Consider the following 18,404-nt stretch of genomic DNA (forward strand, 5'->3'; position numbering starts at 1 on the left):
ACACGTACCGGGTGCATTCTAAATTGCGTTAACGCGGCGTTAACTGCGTATCCGAATTTTTTATCTCGACACGATGGAATTGGAATGATCGAGTCACTCCGTGACTTTGGCGATTCGGTGTGAACGACGAAAGGAAGATGACGTCGAGAATTTTCAAAGAGTCTTTGTATGTCTCAGATTAAAATTGAAATCTGAGGAATTCTCGATGCTTATTTCGAGCTGTCCTGTAAATTTTGGGACTTGGTAATGTGTTCTAATTCCATGCCGAGCACATTGATTTTCTAGTTCCAGCGTATCGATCTTTGTATGGAATTAAAAATCGATGTTCGCGCAATATAAGAAAACAGAGCGAGATCGTGAGGATAACGGTGGAAAAAATATCGTGGCGAACGTTTTTAATACGTGTCGCGGATAATCGACGGCGTTTTTTCTAACAAGAAACGATCGGTAGAGAATATTGTAAAGGATTTGGCATAGCGATGTATGCAAAGATAAAAAAGATGCTTTTGGACGCGTTACTTTTTATGTCGTTCAGCTCGCGGCTGTGATCATTTTAGAAACACCCATGTACGGACCCGAACCAGCAATCAACTTTGTGATAGTCTGTGTACCGAATCTGAACATCGTTAAATTAATCCCATCTCCTATAGGTAAGGTGTATAATTATTAGACTCTTATCACATACACGCAAAGGACAAAACATATTTACTACGTCATAAAGTGATAACGAGATTGTGTTGTTCCCTGATTTGTATCATGTAGGCACGTTTAATAATAAATCGAAATATTATCTAAATTACCTTTGTTATTTCCTATTATATCAATTTTCTTTTTGGAAAACTATCGATTTAATTCACGAAAGAATTTGACATATAAAAAGATTTTATTTATTCTGTTATGAGAGATTGAAAATATTGCGCATATCCGATCTAAAAATGTCCTATCGTGAAATATTATTATTAGTGATCATATATCATACATATGTAATATTATTTTACATTTCGTGTAAATTATGTAATTCTTTAGATTTAAATTCAGACGCAAGGTGGGAAATTCGTTGGATGTGCTGGCATGTTCGCTAGCACGTACGATGCATGCGCGTCAATCTTGAAAAATCTTGGTTCCCTTCGTCCTCGTCGAAAATAGAAGCACGACTGTGCGACCTATAATTAAACATGGCCGTTATTTTAGCGGATGTTCAGTACGATAAAGTTAGCGGCTAGTGAACGATGTTCTCGCGTCTGACGTCTAAGTCTGACTTGATCTTCGCTAGAAAAACTGAATAAACTTAATAAAACATGATAGATATATCTCGTTAGCGCATCTGATGTTATCTCATTCTCGAATCAATGTACTGTAAGTATCAAGTTACGTAAAGCTTAACAAAAGATTTCGATAGTGCAAAGTACAATGCACCTTTGATTTGCTCATTCACAATCTGTTTTTTCCTCCCTTTAAATTAATTAAATTGATTCAGGTCGGAGTTTAAAAATTGAGAGGTCTGGATGGCTAAAAGTTTAAGAGTTTCAGAATTAAATTCGGAAATGATCTCAAATTAAGTGATCATGGATGATGCTCCGAAGTACGGTGTATGTCCGGTATGCGGCAAAAACGCCACGTTGAAATGCGGCAGCTGTAGACGTGAGTTTTATTGCGACAAGTCGCACCAATCTCAAGACTGGCCACGCCACAAGTCCACGTGTTGCGGCTGGGAAGTAAATCGCGATTCCTCACTCGGACGACACTTGGTGGCGACCAGAGATCTAACATCCGGGGATGTGATCCTCTCGGAGACGCCTTTGGTCTGGGGACCATCGATCCACGTGGATCAGCGGGTCTGCGTCGGTTGTGGCGAACGGTGCGAAGACATCGACGCGAGATGCAAAGGGTGCTGTTGGCCGGTGTGCAAGTCCGATTGCGGAGGATTGTCTGATAAGAGACGACACCAACTGGAGTGTGCTCTCCTTGCACGCGCCAGGATTATTCCCAGGTATCGCATCCTCTTTCGTTTGACGTAGTTCATTTTTAAACCGTTTTCACTTCGACGTCTCATTAGCGAGATACTTAATGAAGAAAGGAAAATATTCGCTTAGTTCTAATTTAAATCGCGCGCGATTTTATCGAAAAGTTAAAATTTAATTTTTAAATATATTTTTCAAGTTAGAGTACGCGTCATTAATTTTGCGTTACATCGTCAGATGCGAGGTGCTTCTGATTATTCGTATGCTGGTACTGTGGCGAACAAAATCACGACGCTGGACGACTTTGGCCAATCTGCAGAGTCACGAGGAATCGCGAGGACCAGGCACGGAGGCTCACGATGAAGTATTAAGTATAATTCAGCGTCTCGGGCCGCTTTTGTCGATGGCATCCGATTGCAAGGATATTTTACCGAAGATTTGTGGCCTAATCGATGTGAATGCTTTGGAGACCGCACCGCCGGATGGCTCAGTGGCGATTTACGAGAATGCGTCTCTTCTGGAGCATTCTTGTCTCGCTAATACGCGACACAGTTTCCGCGTCGATGACAAGGGTAGACCGCGTATTACGGTATATGCGGTCACGTCTGTTAAAAGGTACGTTCATAATTTCATTTACCTTTCTCACAAAAAATATTAGGTTTTTTTTCGTCAAAAGATTTATAATTAATTTAAATATAATTATTAATTAATTTTAAATTAAATATAAATGAGTATTAATAAATATTCATATAAATATAAAATATATAATTAATATTTAATTATAAATTTAATTATAAATTTTTTATTATTATCACTACCATTTTGCGACTGCGATATTTCCAGAGGGGAGCATCTGACCACCATGTATACGCACGCGCTTTGGTCTACCAGAGCCAGACGGGAACATCTCCTCGCTACGAAATACTTCGCCTGTCGATGCAAGCGTTGCGCGGATCCCACGGAATTAGGCACGCATTTAGGCACTTTTAATTGTCCCTGCAAAAATGGACTCATGTTGCCGAACGACCCCTTAAATCCGAGTACCGATTGGTCCTGTAATTTGTGCCCAGGAACAGTGACTTCCGCGGAAGTCGCACAATTGACAGATAGACTGGAGGAAGACGTCACGGAGGTCATGAAACAGGCGACCGAACGTAGTCTGTCCGATCTTCTTTCACGGTAAAAACCTTTTTATTTGATTCTTTCCGTGAAAACTTTTATTTACATTAATAAATCTAAATAACTCATCAAAATTGTAAAATATTAGAAAATCATGATGCATATATATTTTTTTCTATGCTGTTACTCAACGAATCGTTTATACAGGCTTATGGTGCTGCTGCATCCCGGTCATCAGCATTGCATATCCGTGAGCCACTCGCTGATGCAGTTGCTGCCGGCGACCGATCCACGAAAGTTAGAATTATGTAAACGTGTTATGGATACAGTGAGTCGATTGGATCCCTATGGTGCTCGTTTAGCACTTTATACAGCAGTTACCTTGCGAGAGCTCGCGACATGTCCTGGAGAGGATAGGCGAGCTCATCTCGCCAAAGCAGCCTCGTTGCTGAAGGCAGAACCGACGAATTCGCCCGGTGAAAAGCTTCGCAGACTCATCGAGGTGGAACTTCAATCCTAGTATCCTCGCATAGCTGTATTTTTATTATTATAAAATCAGGTATGTAAAACAAGGAAAAAATCCTTTTTATTACAAATGCGCGAGAAAGTTGTGCACATTCGCGTAAGCAACAATTACTTGCTTATCTGTCTAAATTTTTGTTTATTCTCTTTCTCGATTTCAAGTGTAATTTCTATTCGCAACTACAGATAGATCATAAAAATGGCAAAAATAGTTACTTACTTATTTAGGGTAAAGGTGTACGTATAAAAAGAGCTTACAATTATATAAAAAAATGTATACATATATGTTATATAATTATCAAAATATACGTTGATGTACGCTTGTGGTCGCTCCGCATTTACTGCAGATATCGTGTATGTGTGTGTATATGAATTGTACATTGTCGTATATAAAATTTAGACTAGATGACTGTGCCTCTGCGACTGAACGTAATCTTTAAATTTTTAAGCAACTTCTCGTTGTGTCATTATTCTTATAATGATCAACGCTTAATATTCTCACGATTGAGTAAATACATTTAACGAAATAAAATAATTACAATGCAAAAATAAGGCGAAAGATACTTATCGAAGAAATATACTTTAAATAATCACTATTGATGTTTGTATTTATCTGAGAGAAATTTTAAAAATTTTAGAAATATTTGCGAATTTATATAAAATACTGATAATGATAATAATTTTCTACTATATCTACTTTGATAGACTCTGAAACTCGCCTCATTATTAAAATAAATTTTGATTCGCTCATCCTATCTTCGAAATCCCATAAATATATCTCTTTTTGTAGTTATAAATTCAGCAAAAATTGCCATTATTTAATAAAAAGACAGAACGACTCTAAAAGTCATTAACACTGCCCCTGTAAATTATCGTCGCGTCGCTTTTACAGTTTGCTTAATAGGAATCATGTGGTGTGATTATGTTACGCAGGAACGTCGTGTGCGCACACCCAATAGTGGGTAGGACAAGGACTGGCCCTTCAACTGCGCGGTGATCTGCAAGAGATAAGCCTTGCCGGGTTGTAGCCTTTTTAGAGTAAACGGCAGCGCCCGGTCTTTCGATGGGCTTTGCTTCTCCTCGCAAACCTCGAACGTGTATTCGGATCGTCTGCGCCGATGGAGCCCGCACTGATCCGGTACGGTCGTCACGCTTGCCAAAGATGTCGAACTTCGTAGCTCCTTCACCAAGATGCAGTACTTGGCAGCGCCAGCTGATTCCACACCTATCGTCACTTCGTTGCATTTCCTGAGAGATCGGTACTCCCGCGGCGGGCTCTTGGATGGTATCTGCGTAAAAAAATTATCCAATTTGCTTTTCGAGCAAGGATAAGGCGCTGATTGATTAAATTTTTTTCATTTGATGAAAAAGCATTTATGAAATAATATGATAAAACCTTGCATAAAATTTGTGATTTGCAATTGGATATATTTATGAAAATAAATGTAAAAATGTATTGGTCTCTGATAAAATATTGATAACTATTTGCAAAATTAATTTCGAAATATTATTCCTCGGCATCTTAGCGGCTCTGTAATTTTAAAATTAAAGTTGGGAAGAAATTATTTAATAGTTGAGAAAAATATTTTGTTATGTTCAAAACGTTTAGGAATATACCTTTGTGCACTTTGCTTCGTCACGGCGAATCAGTGCAATTATTATGAGATTTTCGTTAATTTTTGATGCAATTATTTTGTGCAATTTGCCTATTGAATATGCCAATCATGATTTTATGAGCTTTATATTTTTATAAATTCTTAAGAGATACAAACAGAATTCATCTCTTCATTTTTAAGAAATGTGTTGCTCCTGTGCTGTGGAGGAAGTATTGGATGGACAGAGCATAATCTTTCGCGGTTGTTATATGAAGAGAGAATATCAGTTTGCACATGTCTAACATACCTGCGGATAAATGGTGGACGACTCTTGCGTGGCCAGCACTTTTATGGTGGACATTTGAACCAGCTCCTGTGGTGTGGTTGATATACGCAGGGTGTACATCTTACCGGAGGGTAGAGGAGGTACGCGCAATGAGGCGTAGCCGACCACCTCTTTTTCCTGTCAATCATACGAGACACATTTAGCTGCATTTATATGTGTATCGCTGTCGCGAAAGCGTTTTGATTAATTACAGGATGGCCCATTGCTTGCGACAGCAAGTCAATTGTTAATAGACACTCTTTCGCAAATTTGCGGTCGGCGCGTCCGATCGCTTTCTGCAAACTCTCATCGTTTTACCCGCAGTATTCCTTGTCCGCTTAATTTCGCCTTTACGATGCCTCCACCGCAGGGAAGTATGTGAAAGGTGCTCGAGGTGTTGTCCGGCGGACGATAGCGGAAATTGACGAAACCATCGGTCTTCCGCAGATTGGCTGTGGTGTAGCGACCGGTTCGCAACGTCAGCTCCGGCGTCTTTTTGAACCTGATAGCGTCGGTGGCGACCCGATTGGAGACGTTGTTCCGAGTGTTCACCTGTCGAGTCAGCGTGTTACGTTTCATCGATAGTCATCTAACGACTAACTGCAAGTGGCTGCACGAAATAATCTTGTAAGCTCGGCACAATTAAGTTTGCAATTTCACGAAGGATATAAGTAAATATATCGTGTAAGAATTGCGGAAATTGATCATCTTTACACCCTATTATAAAACCGTGTACGCGTAAAGACTGACAAAAAACTAAACGGAAGAGCGGCTATCGCTCTCTTTTGAAATTGAACGTATGATCCGTGCGGTTTTACAAGCGATCGATTCGATTAACGTGTGACGAGAGAGACCGACCACGTATAGGGTAAAGTTGTACGTGGTGTCGTATCTCATCCTGTGGAGCGTCAGCTTCGTCTGCCGTACGCAGTGCAGACCTTCCGGAACGCCCCGATGATGGTGCTTCTTTGAGGAAGAGCCGGTTCTCGCCGGTGAATGTGGATGAGCTTTCAGGATATTCTGCGCGGCGCAGAGCGTCGACGGGTGCGGCTGCGTACCCGAGGTGACAGCTAAACAGTAGTTCGAGAGGTGAGGGTCCACTTGACTGGAAAAACAAATGTATCTTGAGACATTGCAATTATAACAAAATCGACATAAAGTCATCAATTCGCGGATGTCACGCTTTAAGAAGAAGAGAGAGAGTACGTCGAAAAAAAAAATTTGCTGTAATACCGCGTAAAATTCCATAGTGACATTTGATAAAGAAAGATATTGTTATTGATAATTAACAACTCTATATATATATATATATATATATATATATATATATATATATCAATTATTAATAATATAAAATTTATATTATGACATTTCAAGATCTGCGGAACTTTTTTTCTCTTGACAATAAACTTATATTAAATTATTCACAAATCATAATACTGAAGCTACTGGTTGTGCAAAATATCTACAAAGCTTTGTATTTGTAATTATTTTATTTAAGGATATATTGTATTTTTATTTACAATTATTAAAAAATTATAAAGAAAAAATTATAAAGAAATTATAAATTATATAATTATAAATTATTTCAAATATCTAAAAATAATCAAAAAATTTTGTGGCGGTTTAGAATTGTATTAAAAATTATTTAAATATAAAGTAGAAATGTGTAATTAAGAAATAATAATAAAAGTCTCAAAATTTTTTATCTAAGTACTTTTTTTAAGTATTTAAGATGATTTAGGTAAAGTTTCATTGCGATGCAGAAATTATTGTTTTGTAAACTAAATTTTTATTAAGAATACAAACAAAACAAATAATGTTACAAATAACATAAAATTTTTATTTACAGAACAGTTTCTGTAAATTTCTATCACAATAAAACTTTACATAATTAATCTTAAATATTTAAAGTATTTATATAAAAAAAATTAAAATTTTTTATATTATTTCTTAATTATATTTCCATTAGAACTTTTACTTATTTATTTAAATAACTTTTTATTCAAGTTCAAAATCGCCGATAAGCTGTATTATTTTTAAATGCGAATAATCTATAGAATAATCTGTAGAATAATCTAATCTAAGTAATATTAATATGAAAATTATAGATGTAATACATTTTTAAGAAAAGTTCAATTTTACAGAACATTATATTGTTTATTTAAAAAGAAGCAAATCGACTTTTAATATCCCGTATATTTACAAAAGCGAGGCGAGAACAGGATATGATAAACGTGTGATACCTCTTGCTCCAAGATATCGTCAGGCGTCGTTTACTTCGTCGTTGTTGAAATCTTAGCGTGCGATGACGATGTTCCTTCCCGCTCGCATACATGCCCGGGACGTGGTCCAGGGCGCTGGATGTTGCGTATAAAAGCACCGTGCCGGGCGATCGTCCTGCGGACTCCACGGATTTGATCTCGAACCAATACAGGCCGGCCCGCGTTTTTGGTATCGTGAAATTTTGGTCTTCCGCGCCCTCGTACGTGAAAAGAGGAGAGCCCGGCTTCAGGGTCTTCACGGGCCATCGCGTTTGCGCTGCGTGGTAAATTAAGTCAGAAATCATTCGGGTGACTTGTCAACTCCAAGGGTTACTCCAATTTTGCCCGAACTTTGTCACACTCGAGATGATTAAAAATATTACTTTGTAAAATATAATGCGTTTCTCTTTTTCGATGCGCCTTCAAATTATTAATCTTGAAATTGTGCATTGGTCTTTAATAATTTATCGCCGAAATAATTATAAGTAATAATTATAAGTATTGCAAAGACAAACTGTATGTTTGTAAAGAGATTATAAGTAACACTTTTTTAATATTTGCATACAATAGCAGATTGCGTTAAGAACAAAACGTTTAAATCGTTCGCTTTTAATAAGGCAATAAAATGATTCTTATTTTATGACATTTCTTAATTCATAAGAATAAGCAGAATTTTTTTAATGTATTTTATACCTTCTGTTTCCTGATCGTTTTCGGGTGGTTCTACATAGCTGACCGTCCAAGATATAGGACCGCTGCATGGACTAACTAGTAACGTGAGAGGTGGGCCTTCCCGTGGACTCAGGTAATAGAATCTGTAAGAATTTCATCTGCATCCAGTTTGATATTGATGTTCGCGGCACGTCCAACGTACGCAAACGAATGAAAATACAGCGTGTACAGCATGTCGTTCTCTGTCGCCGAAAGATACTCAATTTTAAATTCGTTGGCACACACAGGAGACAATTTCTACCGAAATTCATCGGCCACGAAGAGAGAACTTCCACCGACGGTGAGTTTTACGCATCGTCAAGCGCATTGTCGCAAAAATCATCGCCGGCCTGTCGATGATTTAACCTGGTGCGAGCATACCTTGCAAGCCCCTCGTTATCATAATCGGCGTCGATCGGCAACGTTAATCCGATGGAGAACACCGCGCCGCGCGGCGGATGTTGCATATCGTAATTGAAATAATTACCCGGTAGTTGCCGCATCTCGTAGTCACGCAACACGCACACGCATGCTACGCACGCATACATGTATATACCGAACACCACAGTGCCGTTATATTTAGTCACAATATTAATCGATCCGATACAATTTTTTTCCCTTATTTCTTCTCTCTCTCTCTCTCTCTCTCTCTCTCTCTCTCTCTCTTTTTGCACTGATTAACTTTACATTTTGACTGGTGCTACTAACCCTATACCGCCCCCATTTTTCCCCATGTTTTTCCTTACGTCGTTAGGGACACTCTTTTTTTCTTTATTTTGCATTAACAACGCGAGCGGCTCAACCCGTTAGCTCACCGCCGCCGCCTCCGCCTCCGCCGCCGCCGCCACCGCTGCCGTCGTCGTCGTCGTCGTCGTCGTCATTGTCGTCGTTTGCGAGGAACATCGAGACGCCGCCGCCGTTGCAGTCGCCACACGTGCTCCTCTCGTTCGCGTCTGGCGGTGAGACAGCTATTGTAAAATTAGCGTCGGGGCACAATGCCGGCGTCGCGGCGTCTGGGGTCGCACAGCTACGACCCCCGTGGTCTAAATCCGGCATCCGTGGAGTCATCCTGAACACGAAGAGGAAAGAAAAAGAGAGAAAGAGTGAGGCGGGAGAACCCCGAATTGATTCTGTTAGACGGTCTGTTCTCTTTCTCTCTTTTGTCGCGAGTCTGCCGCAAGTTTCGTGGAAAGTCGCGACCGAGATAGGTAGGGTGCTTTTGCGCGGCGCGTGGCGTCACTCGTCCTCTTCATCCTGATGATGCGCGAGGGAAAGATCCCGCGGAAGGTGCGACTGAAGAACGATGATAATATCGACATGGACGATGGAGTCCAAAAATTTACATTGGTATTGTTTAAACCTTTCGATCATTAAATTGTTTTATGAGGAAAATTTATAAATTTGCAGTATAACAAATAATTTTAAGTCAATTTTGTATCCTCCAATTAAAAGGCAATAATGTTCACAGATTATAAACAATTAAAAATAAAGATTTTTCTTAGAAAATACAAAAGAAAAGCTTGAAATTTTTTTTCAAATTCACTTTCAGAGATATTGTTTTATATAAATAGAAGATATAAAATTCATCACTATTTTCGAAGAAAATAGATGTAAAAGATGTGATTATTTAATAATAGAACTCGGAGCAATGTAAGAAATGCAATCTTTATATAGCACGCATGAAAATATGCAAAATATGAGGAAGTGATACCAATTAATGACCATTCCAAATTTCAATGGATGTAATTCTGCTTCGTTATAAGAAAAAAAATCCATTGTGTATGAAGATTCATTCGTAATTTACATTTCAACCAAACACAGGAAATTTTATAATTTTTTCGAAACAACATGTGTAAGAGCATTCGTTGTTCGCTCTTCTCTCTCTCTCTCTCTCTCTCTCTCTCTCTCTCTCTCTCTCTCTCTCTCTCTCTCTCTCTCTCTCTCTAAACTTCTGTCTAACTCAAGAACGACTTTACAAAAGAGGCGAAATGCATCTTTGTCTTGCGCGAGCGTCATTCATCAGAACTCTTCGACAAGTGGGAACGTACTGAATCAAAGACGCTGTTCATTATTTTTACGTGTTGTAAGCAGCAAATCGAGTATACAAAAATATCCGTTTTCTTCGCAAAATCGAAAATTTGTAAGTTCGAGAGAAACGGGTAATTCTGTATTTCGACTTCAGTCGGAGTTTCGCGGAAACCATCCGATAGGAGGACTTTATGACGCGTGGCGTCGCGACGGATCGGACCATTAGATGTGGATGCACATTATAAGGGGTAAAGGAAAACAGGGAGAATAATGAAGCGACCAAATTTTATCATCCGCCTTCATCGCGCATGCAACAGTCAGCAGTGCGCGGCCTTCATCTTCCCTTATCGTCGGGAAACTTGAGACAACTACCTGGTTACGTAAGCAAATAAATGATATGCCCTTCTCTCTTTGACGATCGAGAGGTCGTAAAACATAATAAATTAAAACAACTGAAAATTAATCAAACGAGTCTAACTAGTCTAACAAGTTATTCGATCTATTATCCTTTAATCAACGTTTTATCTACCCGCCGTCTGTCTTATTCATTGGCTATGATTAGAACAGTTATGGCGAGTCGTCGTTTAATGCCCATGGGTTATCATTATCGTAGGAAGTTTATAAAAAAAGTTTTCCTCGTGGAATTTCGTGGAAATAGTAACAGGCAACGTGATTTTTATGACGCGACCGACCTTCGCCTGTTCTTCCCGCGTAATGTCTCCCGCGTATATGCTGCTGTATTCGTTATGAATGTGACGAACAACAGTATCGGTTGTGGTCCACCGGATGCTGTATTCGCAATATAGGTCGAGTATATCGAATTGACTCGTGCGTATGCAAAATGTGCGTCGAATTACGTGCACGAACGTACGCTCGTAGTTGACGAAGCGCGGGACGGGGTGCGTGACGTTTTGTAAACGTTCGCGGTTCCACTGTGCGTATAGGGCAAACAATTTACGCATGCAAAAATAGTTGCTTAAATATTTCTCGTCGACTAAAGGCATATGCGCGCAGTTGGCACGGCTGTAATTTGCGCGCGCTAATTTTGCTTAAAATTTATGTGAAATTGACAAACACGATTATTATGTTAGATCTTGTCGTAAAAGTGCAACCGTTGAAGCAAAAAAAAAAAAAGAAACTTGTTAATTTTCGATGTTGATTACTTTTAATCGGCAATTGGTAAATCAAGTGTATTCTAAACAAATCAGCGGAAGTAGTTATAAAAACAAATTAAATATAAAAATAAATTGGAAAAATTAAATTTTGAAACATGAAATAATTTTTCAAGAAAAATAAGAAAGTTAAAATAATTAATTTTAAAAATTATGAATCCTATAGTTTAGATAACACTTTATAAGTTTATAAAAATTAATTTACGAAAGAAAAACAAAATTAAAGAGGTAAATCAAAGAATCATTTATAGTAATGGTTAAAATTTTCAATCAATGAGAAATTAATTTTCAACTAATTCTTTCAAACTCGATTCTTCTAAAGATCAAAGAAGTACCTATCGAATTTCTAATAAAGATCGTGTGATATTTAAACAATCAGGCATTTAAGCGAGTCTAAATTGCCGACAGTGCCATCAATTATCCTAAACATACTAAACATACCAGCGGTTTTCTCTCGGATAATTAAACGAAGAGAGATTTCCAACACCGCAACCAATAAAACATAGTGCGATATTGGATTTTCTCACTATCATATTCTATCTAAGTTAAATCCAAATCTAAATTTCCCAATCGGTCACGAGAAGGAGAAGCCTTGCAATAACGACGTAATCATATTCAGCAGTCTACTGAACACTCACTGAGACACGTTGCCGGGTCTGATGGTCGCCGGTATCTGGTACTCGGGGTGCAGCACGCCGGTCCGGTTGAACTCCTGGACGCGGGTCGGCCTGTCGGCTCCAAATGGCCTTGGGCTGCCGATCGTTCGGTAAAGCTGCTGCTCCTGCTGCTGCTGCTGCTGCTGCTGCTGCTGCTGCGGCTGCGACTGCGACTGCGAACGCTGCTGCAACTGTTGCAGCTGCTGTCTGGCGCAGAACGGACAACCGGCGCAACCGCGCGCGATCGACACGAGTATCATCAGGACGCCGATCATGATGCACGACATGATGATCACACCGAATGATGGTCCCCGATCCCTCGTGGGCAAGGACGACGGCGACGGCGACGGCGACGTCCGTCGTTCAGTGGCGAAGGAGTTCGACTGTGTGCCGAACGAGCGAGCGAACTGCCGTCGCCACCGCCACCGCCGACACCACCGCCGCCGCCACCGCCGCCGCTGCCGCCGTCGCCTGAGAAACCCATGCCGGCGGCTGACGAAACGAAGTAACCCCTCTCGGTTCCTGATCGGACGACTCCGCGTCCCCCCTGTTTCTAAAAGGAACCCCCTTTCTTCTCTCGTGCCCCTCGTACCTTGCTGCACCGCTTGAAGACTTGTGGTGCAATGGTTGTTACCCTTTTATTCATCTATCTTCGAATCTGATCTTGATTCGCAACTTTGAAAAAATTGAGAAATATAGATAATAATGCCTTATTTGTTGTCGCGTGTTCTTTGACTGTTGCGCAAATTGAAGAAATATATGTATATCGTTCTTTCTTTTGTCGCTCATTCTTGAAGCTAAATATTAAATTACTTAGTCATCGAATTTTATTTCTTTTTCTTTTATCTTCATTATTTCTTTAAATATTATATATTTTATATATTTGAGCCTGGCAGCTTCCTTAAGTACCTTCAGAACCTTAAGTAAAGTTTTCTTTCGTTCCCTCAATTCGATTTCCTTCCACATTATTTTGTCTTTGCAAATACATTATTTCTCCAGAAGAATTCTTCCGTCCTCTCAGTTTGATTTCTTTACACATTTGTCGTTTAATCTTTGCGAGTAGATTACTTCTCCAGGAGAGCTATTTCGATCGATCGTAAACTCGGGAACGCCCGATAACGATACTCAGATCGAGTTTGCGAAATTTGCACCTCCCACCCACGCCGACCAGCGTCTTCGTGATGAGAAAGAAGGTGATTGTCGGCTTCGTACGACGGTGGGTATCGGCTGGTTAAGGTAAAACAAGGTGGATGGGCTAGAGGGGAGGCGGCGAGGCGCGGCGCGGCACAGCGAACGGCCTTCCTGTATCAACGGGGCGCGAGGAAAGAAGGAGCCGATATGACGCGAGGAGATCGTGCATAGAGGGAAGTTATATACGGCACAGCGCGCTGTATCATGGACCAACCATGGGACGATGATGACAGCAGGTCTGGCGAGTGGCAGGCCAATAAATCATGGCCTGCGGTGTGGGAACCTCTGCCTACATGCTACATGCGTATGGGCGTACGCCATCGGTAAAACCTTTACTCCCGTGCGGGCCCGATCGCGGTGTGTGCCGGTGTGGCGTATACACACGCGTCGTACGCGCACGCACACGCGTGCGTCCACCACGTGCTCGTCCTCGTACCACGATCATCGGTACCACGTACACACACGCACACGTGTGCGTCCGTGCGGGGCATCGTTATGCACACATCGTGTTATATTGTTGCGCTGTGGAAGCCAATTCGCCGCGATGAGTGACGGTCCGACTTCATGAAGTTGGGCCTTTTTTGGAAGTCGTTTTTGCAGGCCCGCCGCCCAAACCCGGTCCCGGGCTGGACCCGCGGGACGCTGCTGCTGCTGCTGCCGCCGCCACCGCCGCCGCCGCCGCCGCCGCCACCGCCGACGCCGCGGCGTGCAACGATAATCATTTTATACTTGAATATTCCACTTTCAAAAACGATGTTGCTTATCGATAATGATAGTGACAGGAAGAATACTTCTCTTATGTTTCGTAGGGTTCGAGGATCAGATATAGATAGATAATCGGTACTTCATTATCCCAAATTAAAACATTGTCTTCGCAAGAGTTCTTCCATTGCGATATTTGTATAATTGTTTTATCATAACAATGTTCATTCATTAGAATTGTACATTAATTGTATAATCTTTTTGAATTAAGATATCTAATGCTTATTTCTTATTTTATTAATTATTCATGTAAATATATTCAACCTAAGACGAGATTGTTCGAATTTTAATAAACCAGGACTTATTTCGTCAGGTCGATCAGTCCCAGCATCATATTAAAAATTTCCAAAATCATGCACTTTGGTGTTGATGGTTCCTCTATACATCCAGCAACCTACGATTTTTGTATACCGTTGTCGAGTTGAACGAAAGGGAGGCAATTGGACGCTCGTAAAGGGCCCAGATAGGGCCTGTGAGGCTGGCGCCCGTATCCATCGACCGAGTTCTCTCGGCCTCTGCGAGAAAGAGGGGGCGGGGCTCTCGCATAAATTTCCATCGAATGCATAGCCCTATGCTGGCCCGCTTCAGTCGATTCAGCGTCAAATAAAAAATACGTTTACGAGCAAAAATGTCGGTCATTACGTCAAATATACGGTTCTTACGATATTGTTAAGTACTTCAGAATGTGATATCAAATAATATGGTGTTTCCTAACACAACGACTTTGACAAATTCTTTTCCATGTTAATAATATTATGTGTTTTAATTTATTAATAATATTATATGTAAAACTAACTCTAAATAATCGTATAGTAATTGTAAAGTTGTTCATAAAATGCATTACAAAAACTAATTGAATAATATAATAGGTGCTCATGAAATCGCGAAATAAAATGTTCCAAAACTTATTCTGTAATAAATTTGCAGAATTAAATTTAAGAGAATAAGATTTTTTGTGTTTTATGTATGTATTATATTAATGTATGTATTATATTAAAAGTTGAAACAAGTGTGAATTTTTTGATATCACAGAAAATTGAAGACTATCCCGCAGGTAGTTTTTAGAAAATAGTGAAATGCGAGACTTCTAACCGCAAAACGAAAAACAAAGTTCGCCGTATGCTGTCGTGCGAAATTTCTAAATTTAACACCATCTGAAACATCTCGTGTCTTCTTTCTTTTCTTGAATCACTGTAAAAATTGATTAATCGATCGAATTTAACAAATATTAAAAAAGAAATAAATAGATATATGTGAAACAATACAATAGAGAAATTTTACTAAACTATTATTCGTTAAAGTTATCTATATCACAATTAAAAGAATTTTACATATTTCAAAATATCTATTTATATGCATAATAAATTCGTACATTGAGTGATCATGTTCTGTGGTCATGTTGCTTCTGTAAATTTTACAAAATATATTAATTTTTGGACATTAGGTACGAGAAATTATTTAAATTAATTTAATTAAATAATTTTTAAATTATTTAATTAAATTAATTAAATTTAAATTTAAATTAATTAATAAAATTTTATCGAAAGATATATCTTCATTATTTACAAATAATATTCTAATCTTGTTGTTTATCGATCCATTTGAGTGAAAAAAAGCCGAAAATACGTTTATCGGAAGTGGCTTATACGAAACATTTTCCTCACCTCATAGCTTATGTGTATCATTCGCTTCATCGCTCGATTGGAAGAGCCTCGAATGTCGGCTTCGATGATCCACCTGTTTATCGAGCCTAACTTGCTTGAATAGCTCGTTCCCTTTCTCGATCCCTCCTGCTCTCTGCAGCATGAAGACCTACCCCCCCGCTTTAGGTGTTTCCTACCTCGTAATACTGACTCTGACAGAGGACGCCGACACCTTCCAAGTGTTACATGTGTTCAAGGGTGTCGAGTGTCGCATTGACGACTTTAGATTTTATTTAGAATATATCTATATATATATATATATATATATATATATATATATATATTCTAAATAAAATCTAAAGTCGTCAATGCGACACTCGACACCCTTGAACACATGTAACACTAAAATATATCTATATATATTTATAAATATATCTATATATATATATATATATATATATATATATATATATATATATATGTGTACATGCGTCGGAGTGCGAGAACTTTACAATGGAACAATCTCGTGATTGAAATAAAAAGTTAAATATACAGTTCGCAACTTTAATTCTAAAAATATGACAGATTATATTTTTAAATTTTAATAAATCACGAAAAAATAATAAGACAAAACAAATGTCTTTTTTTCTAAATCTATTAAAAAAATATTCAGGTCTATTTATTATATTTTAGGTCTATTTAATTTATTAATAAATTAATCCTACATGATTACACTATGCATATTTACAATATGCACATTTTTTATTAATGTTTATTATCTTCGTACAAATTTAAGTTTTTTCTTCTTATTGCAGATTTTCTTTCAATGAATATTTCTGCAATACTTATTTTACGCTTTTTGTTAATTATCGTTACCGTGCTCATTGAACTGTTAAGAGCAATGTCTGTTGTACACCGCATTATGCACCGTGATAATTATTGTTTTTGTGGCTCTGAGATTTTGACTCATGTCAGTCAACTTTTCACTGTTCTCACAGAGAAGATAATTTATAATATATGTATGTATTTTTCCCTATGTGTCTAAGAATAATATATAAAAACGTTTATCTATCTTAGAAAATATAATTAAAAAGATATTAACAAACGTATTGCGTCTGACATAAATAATTCTTCAGTCGGAAGAAGTCATAAATAAATTCATCAAAATTTTATTTCGTGTCAAAAATACAAAAATATTGGCCTTATTTTCCGACCAGATGGAACTGTCTTCAAAATTTGTCAAAATAGATTACACGTGCTACATTATTGGAATAATTAAATAGTCAATTTAAATCAAGCATCGTAACAATATAAGCTTCGAAAACGGCCTTAAACGTATATGCATGTGTTCGTGTGTGCATGTATGTGTACGCACAATGGATTACAGTTAATAATTTCTCGTGGTTGCGACTGATTTTACTTAAAGCGACAGGCCAGATACGGCATGTTTGCCGTCTGCGGGAGGACTTGTCATATATTGCGCGTGGCATGCACGTATTTATAGGTGTCTTCAAAATAGTTCGAGAGCAAAGTGTTGCAAAGACCGTAGAAATTCGAGCGAATACACGCGCGCGTGATATGTCACATCGCTCCCTCTTTCCCGGCCCTCTCTCTTTCTCTCTCTGAGAAACAGTATTTTCCCGCGTTTCCGTCGATAGTATATTGGTCCTTGATCAAAGTTCTCTAGCAAATCAGAATTTTTCAACAAACTTTTAAGTCTCCATCATCGTTTCGTTAATTGCCATTTTTAATAAAATTATTAGCAACTTATATTTCAGATCTAAATTACCTTTCGATCAGTCTTTGTTATGTGTGAATAAAAAAGAATAGACACATCGATCTTCGTTAAGTAGACTATATATATATATATATATATATATATATATATATCTAATATATCTATCTATCTATATCTATATATATATCTATCTAATATATATATATATATATATATATAGATATATATATATATATATATAATATATATATATATATATATATATATATATCAATCAACGAAATTACCTCATTTTGCTTGTCTCGTAGATGAACACTTACCTCGTTGCGTCCGGAAATTTGCATGAAAAATGCACTAATTGTCTCATTGACACGAAAAATATTTTCGAAGCTCTCTGACCTTTTAATTATTTTATTCATATCCATTCGTGCAAATAATAATTCCAAGACGCAGTGTATTCCTATTCCGCAGAATCGAGGATTGTCAAAGCTAAGATCGATAGCGCACGTCAGGTTTCGAGGAGTGCAACCACTCAGAATTGGGTCTGAGGGAAATGTATGCGTACGGATGCGGGTGTACGTGTGTCTGCGTGAGCGTCTGAATGCACGTGTATAAGAATGAGGGAGAGAGAAATCACGCTCGCATACGTAACACTGTGGCACACACAATGCATACTGGAGACCGTGCGCCCCTCTTGGAATCCCGATCTTTCGGTTC

At 38.5% G+C, this 18,404-nt stretch overlaps 3 protein-coding genes across 7 annotated transcripts in view; 1 reads left to right on the top strand and 2 right to left on the bottom strand.

The window, feature by feature from the left end:
• The first annotated feature begins 22 nt into the window (after window positions 1-22).
• SmydA-5 (SET and MYND domain containing, arthropod-specific, member 5) lies at window positions 23-5,095 on the top strand. 4 transcript variants are annotated; one of them, XM_011637900.3, is made up of 6 exons: window positions 23-1,356; window positions 1,478-1,990; window positions 2,199-2,576; window positions 2,805-3,140; window positions 3,288-3,639; window positions 4,536-5,095. In XM_011637900.3, the coding sequence occupies exons 2-5, from the start codon at window positions 1,566-1,568 to the stop codon at window positions 3,598-3,600; spliced, it is 1,452 nt and encodes a 483-aa protein (XP_011636202.2). In that variant the 5' UTR covers window positions 23-1,356; window positions 1,478-1,565; the 3' UTR covers window positions 3,601-3,639; window positions 4,536-5,095. The 4 variants fall into 4 exon arrangements, with proteins under 4 accessions (XP_011636202.2, XP_011636203.2, XP_011636205.2 ...); XM_011637901.3 differs by having other exon boundaries at window positions 1,523-1,990; XM_011637903.3 differs by having other exon boundaries at window positions 1,531-1,990.
• On the bottom strand, window positions 3,722-16,221 carry nord (neuron derived neurotrophic factor nord). 2 transcript variants are annotated; one of them, XM_089074027.1, is made up of 7 exons: window positions 12,336-16,221; window positions 8,480-8,601; window positions 7,769-8,063; window positions 6,381-6,627; window positions 5,841-6,074; window positions 5,501-5,660; window positions 3,722-4,938 (listed from the first exon to the last, which is right to left on the bottom strand). In XM_089074027.1, the coding sequence occupies exons 1-7, from the start codon at window positions 12,638-12,640 to the stop codon at window positions 4,523-4,525; spliced, it is 1,779 nt and encodes a 592-aa protein (XP_088930153.1). In that variant the 5' UTR covers window positions 12,641-16,221; the 3' UTR covers window positions 3,722-4,522. The 2 variants fall into 2 exon arrangements, with proteins under 2 accessions (XP_088930153.1, XP_088930151.1); XM_089074025.1 differs by having other exon boundaries at window positions 3,722-4,891; window positions 5,505-5,660; window positions 12,336-16,216.
• The window catches only part of lov (BTB/POZ domain-containing jim lovell protein), a 145,026-nt gene continuing 135,124 nt past the window's right edge, over window positions 8,503-18,404 (bottom strand). Inside the window, exon 4 of the mRNA XM_089074022.1 lies at window positions 8,503-8,601. The gene's annotated coding sequence lies outside the window, so the exon portion shown is untranslated. The remainder of the gene's footprint in view (window positions 8,602-18,404) is intronic.

Source organism: Pogonomyrmex barbatus, unplaced genomic scaffold (genome assembly GCF_055798465.1).
Source record: "Pogonomyrmex barbatus isolate J1 unplaced genomic scaffold, ASM5579846v1 scaffold16, whole genome shotgun sequence".
NCBI lineage: Eukaryota > Metazoa > Arthropoda > Insecta > Hymenoptera > Formicidae > Pogonomyrmex > Pogonomyrmex barbatus.